General features: G+C 53.4%; 1 protein-coding gene across 1 annotated transcript; it reads left to right on the forward strand.

Annotated features, from left to right (window-relative positions):
• The first annotated feature begins 987 nt into the window (after nucleotides 1-987).
• Hps6 (HPS6 biogenesis of lysosomal organelles complex 2 subunit 3) lies at nucleotides 988-3,664 on the forward strand. Its single transcript, XM_021210299.1, has one exon. The coding sequence runs from the start codon at nucleotides 1,130-1,132 to the stop codon at nucleotides 3,545-3,547; it is 2,418 nt and encodes an 805-aa protein (XP_021065958.1). The 5' UTR covers nucleotides 988-1,129; the 3' UTR covers nucleotides 3,548-3,664.
• The last annotated feature ends 1,624 nt before the right edge of the window (nucleotides 3,665-5,288 follow it).

The following is a 5,288-nucleotide window of genomic DNA, read 5'->3' on the forward strand; positions in this document are numbered from 1 at the left end:
ATGTGGTGCCAGGCAAGAACCAGCTCTAAAAGTTGTTCTCTGACCTCCATTATGGGCGTTGTGGTATATGCCCATAATATTGCATGCACACAAACACAGACACACATAGACACACACATTCAATATAATTTAATTTAAAATTTTAATGAGGAAGGCAGTGAAAAGGAACAAAGAATAATATGTATGTGTGAAAATGCCAGCCATAGCTCGGGCAATAAAGTGCGTACCTCAAAAGCTTAAGACTCTAATTCTATCCTCAATGCTTGGTATTGTGGTTCGAGTCTATAATCCCAGCGTGGGAGACTGATGCAGGAGGATCTCCGGAGCTCATTGGCTGGCTATCACAGCCTAGTGGGTGAGAGGTCTCAGTGAATGAAGTTGTCTCAAAACAGTGTAGACAGTTGGCTTCTGAGGAAAGACACTGAGGCTGACCTCCAGCCTTCACAGGTGCATGCAGGAATAAGAATATGGAGGGAAAAAACAATTAAAAAAAAAAAAAAGAATATGGAGGAAGAGAATGCGATAATGAAATTCATTACTTTGTGTGTTAACTTCAAATCTAAAACATATGTATAAAGACGGGGGGGGGGGTGATGAACTTTAATCACGGCACTTGGGAAGCAGAGACAGGAGGGTCTCTGTGAATTCGTGGCCAGCCTGGTAAACAAACACAGTGAGTGGAGGGTCAACCTTACAGTTTTTCCACTAAATTTCCAGGTGGTTGAGATTTGCTATTTGGTCGGGGCTGATACGGTGTCAGTACTCAACCACAAATAAGGTGAAAGAGCGAGGTTTAGAAAGAAGGGACGTTTTGAGACATCCTCACAGTGCCTAGGGAACTTGAGTCCAGAGCGGGGACCCTTGGGTGCTGCGGAAGCTCCTCCCTCGGACATCTTCCCGCAGCTCCGCCCCCGGCGCGCAGCGCTAGCGGGGCGTGCCCTGGGGCAATCCCGGACCTCGCCTGGCGGGGCGGGGCCGGGCGGAGTCGACGTTCAGTCCAGGGCTTGGCTCACCTCATTCACCAGGGACGGAAGTGTCAGCCCTGCACTCCCCCGGGTACCAGGACTTGCAGCCGGGCCTCGCCCCACTGGGCGATCAGGCCTTGGCAAACTCCTGCGCCAGAGGCGTCATGAAGCGTGCAGGAACTCTGCGCCTGCTTTCGGATCTGAGCAACTTCACCGGCGCGGCCCGGCTCCGCGAGTTGTTGGCGGGGGACCCAGCTGTCCTAGTCCGCTGCAGCCCTGACGGCCGCCACTTGCTGCTGTTAAGACCCCCCGGGTCGCCCGCCCCGCAACTTCTAGTGGCCGTGCGTGGGCCGGGCCTGCCGCTGGAGCGTGCCTGGCCGGAGGGCGACCCCTCGCCGCTGGACGTCTTTTTCGTGCCGTGGCTGGCGCGCCCCGCGCTGATCTTGGTATGGGAGAGTGGCCTAGCAGAGGTGTGGGGCGTGGGGATGGAGCCTGGTTGGAAGCTACTTCAGAGCACTGAGTTGTGTCCGGGTGGTGGAGCCCGCGTGATGGCCGTGGCCGCAACCCGAGGCCGCCTAGTTTGGTGCGAGGAGCGTCAGCCGGGCGTTGAGGACCAACCAGAGCAGCTTTCAACCGCCTTCAGCCACCGTGTGTGCTTCAAGACCCTGGAAACCAGCGGGGAGGCTGGCACCAAACTAGGCTGCACCCACATCCTGCTACACCATTGCCCCTCTTTTGGACTGATAGCCTCCCGCAAGGACTTCTTCCTGGTGCCTACTACCAACACTTGGGCTGGTGTGGCCCACGTTCTGCTCATCTGGAGCCCAAGCAAGGGGAAGGTAATAGTTGCTGCCCCATCTCTCGGTCTTTCACACAGTAAAAGCTTGAATCCCAAACAAGGGGACACTTGGGACTTTCGGACCCTGCTGCGAGGCCTTCCTGGATTCCTGTCCCCCAGGGAGCCACTGGATGTACACACTTGGGCCCCATCTTCGCAGGGCTTGTTGTTGCTTGACTTGAAAGGGAAGGTAAGCCTAGTACAGTGCCACGGTGGTACTCGAACCGTGGGAATCCTGCAGGAGGCCCCTGTAGGCCTAGAAGGGTCTGCAGCCCTGGGGACATTTCACGGCACTTTAGCTTGCGTCATGGGCTCCACCTTGGAACTACTGGACATGAGCAGTGGGCGGCTGTTGGAAAGGAAGGTTCTCAGTACAGACAGAGTACATCTGCTGGAACCTCCTGCCCCTGGCATGAAAACCGAGGAAGAGCTGGAGACCCGAGGAGCCCTGCGGTTGCTTTCAGCCTTGGGTCTCTTTTGTGTGTGTTGGGAAGTTCCCCAAGGCCTTGAGCTGCCCTCTGACAAGGACTTGGTGTTTGAGGAGGCCTGTGGGTACTACCAGCGTCGGAGCCTTCGAGGTACCCAGCTTACCCCAGAAGAACTGAGACACAACAGCATGTTTCGGGCACCTCAGGCCCTGGCCTCCATCCTCCAGGGCCACCTGCCCCCGTCTACACTCTTGACAACCCTGAGGGCTGAGCTCCGGGATTATCGGAGTATAGAACAGCTCAAGGCCCAGCTGGTGGCTGGGGACGATGAGGAGGCTGGCTGGACTGAGTTAGCGGAGCAGGAGGTGGCCCGCCTGCTGAGAACCCAGTTGACAGGAGAACAGCTGGCCCAATTCAACACCATTTTCCAAGCCCTTCCTACAGCGGCTTGGGGTGCCACTCTCCAGGCCCTGCAGCTCCAGCCAGATAGGAGTGGCAGGCTGAGGTCCCAAGCACCTCCGGATGTATGGAAGAAGGTCCTAAGGGCTCCAGCAGCTGGAAAGGAACACCCCAATGGAATACTGCCGCCCTTTGAACTCCTGTGTCAGTGCCTGGGCCAGCTAGAGCCTCAGTGGCTCCCGCCATTTGTGAAACTGGCACAGCAGCAGGGTGGTCCAGGCTGGGGGGCTGAAGGCCCCAGTCTGCCCCTTTACCGCCGAGCCCTGGCAGTGCTAGGTGAGGAAGGGAAGAGACCTGAAGCTCTGGAACTCGAGCTGCTTCTGGGCAGTGGGCGACCCAAAGCTGTGCTACAAGCGGTAAGGCAGCTGATAGAAAAAGAAGAGTGGGGACGGGCCCTGGAGGCCGGCCTGGCCCTGGACGCCTCTAGCCCCCTGCTTCGAAGTGAGATCTTTAAGCTGCTGCTGGCAGAGTTTGCCCAGCACCGCCACCTGGATGCACACCTCCCGCTCCTCTGTCGCCTGTGCCCACCGGAAGTGGCTCCACATGAGCTCCTGCTTCTGCTGAGGACACACCTCCCAGATGATGAGGGAACCACCCCTTTCCCTGAGCCTGAGGCCGAGCCCCCTCTCACAGTGGGCTTGGTCAGAGCCCTGCTGGAACAGACTGGGGCTCAAGGAAGGCCCTCCGGCCCAGTTCAAAGCACCTATGAGGACATCCTATGGGACCCAGGCACTCCACCGCCTACGCCACCTCGTGGACCTACTGCTTCTCTCCAGGCGTCAGACCACCCAGGACAGGAAGCCTGGGTACCATCTGGACAGGGGCTCGGTGCAGCTGACCTGGGAGTTCATTTGTAGAGCACAGAGATGCAAAGGGAAGGGTACCTAGGCTTGGGAAGCATGAAGGTGGGACTTGTGTGTGCAATACTGTCTGCTGTGGGACAATTTTTAAAATATATGCAAATACCAAATATATTCACAGAAGTTTCTTGTGCGTGTTAAGTTTTGAACAGCTAAGGGTTGTAGCTTATAGAGGGAATGGTTGAAACTGGATGTCTTGCATAAATCAGCTACATCTGGTCATGGAAACAGTAGTCATGGGTGTGTTTCCTATGTACTAGGAAACCTGTTGCTCTTTATAGAATTCCTTATTTAATGCTTGTCGTAACTCCACTGATGAAGTATTAATGTCTCCGTTTTTCTAGAGGGAAGAAGTAGCTAGAAAGATTAAAGAGCTTGGCCAAGAGAGAGATCTATATCCCAAACACAGGCCTCGTGTTTCTTGCATTTAGTGTCTACTTGGCTTGTTCTACTGTAGCTGTCTGTCCTCATGGAGAGCTCACTCCCTTGATAAGATTTCATCATGACTCCTCCTGGACACTCTACCATGGTCACCTCTTCTCTTCCTTCCCTGAAGTTCCCCCTAACCCGCACAGAACACATACTCCCACACCCAAATCCAGTAGCCCCTCTCTAATCTCTTCTGTCCAGATAACTGTCCGATCAGCTCTTTTTTTGTTTGTTTGTTTTGGTTTTGGTTTTGGTTTTGGTTTGATTTAGTTTTTCGAGACAGGGTTTCTTTGTGTAGCCCTGGCTGTCCTGGAACTCAATCTGTAGACCAGGCTGGCCTTGAACTCAGAAATCTGCCTGCCTCTACCTCCCAAGTGCTGAGATTAAAAGTGTGCACCACTACCACCCAGCTATCTTTTTTGTTTGTTTTGTTTTGTTTTTTCCAAGACAGGGATATCTCTGTATAGCCCTGGCTGTCCTGGAACTCACTCTGTAGACCAGGCTGGCCTCAAACTCAGAAATCCACCCACCTCTGCCTCCCAAGTGCTGGGATTAAAGGCATGCGCCACCACCAACCAGCTTTAGTTTCTTTAAAACACAGAAAAGAAAGAGCTGGAGATGGCTTAGTGGTTAAGAGCACTGACTGCTCTTCTAAAGGTCCTGAGCTCAATTCCCAGCAACCACATGGTGGCTCACAACCATCTGTAATAGTGTCAGATACCCTCTTCTGGTGTGTCTGAAGAGAGCTACAGTATAGCACATATATTAAATAAATAGATAGATAGATAGAAATGTTCTGTGACTGTGTCTTTGTTTGAATCCCAGGTGAGAGGTATGTGGCTACTTCAGATGTCCGCAGCAGCTGACCCATGACTTGTCTCCTGCTCTGGCGGGGGCGTGGTTTTTACCATCTAAAGGCAGTTTACCTTTGGAACTCCGGGGAGTCTTAAGAGAATAACAAATGCTAGAGCCCCAGAGGCTGCTGCACTGCTGCATTGCTGGATGGAGATCTCCTGACTACCAAGATCAAACTGCCCCAAGCAACTGGACATCCCTAAGCAGCAGGAACTATCTAAGACAGACGCCTCCTTCCCCTCTAACCTCCTCTCCTACCTAGTGTTGGGAAGGTTGGAAGGCTTGAGAAGGGTGGTGGGAAAAAAAACAGTCCAATAAAGTAGCCAAAAGTCTGGTTACAGATATCTTTATTTATTTATTTTTGGCTTTTTCGAGACAGGGTTTCTCTGTGTAGCCTTGGCTGTCCTGGAACTCACTTTGTAGACCAGGCTGGCCTCGAACTCAGAAATCTGCC

The sequence above is a fragment of the Mus pahari genome, chromosome 1 (assembly GCF_900095145.1).
Source record: "Mus pahari chromosome 1, PAHARI_EIJ_v1.1, whole genome shotgun sequence".
Lineage (NCBI taxonomy): Eukaryota > Metazoa > Chordata > Mammalia > Rodentia > Muridae > Mus > Mus pahari.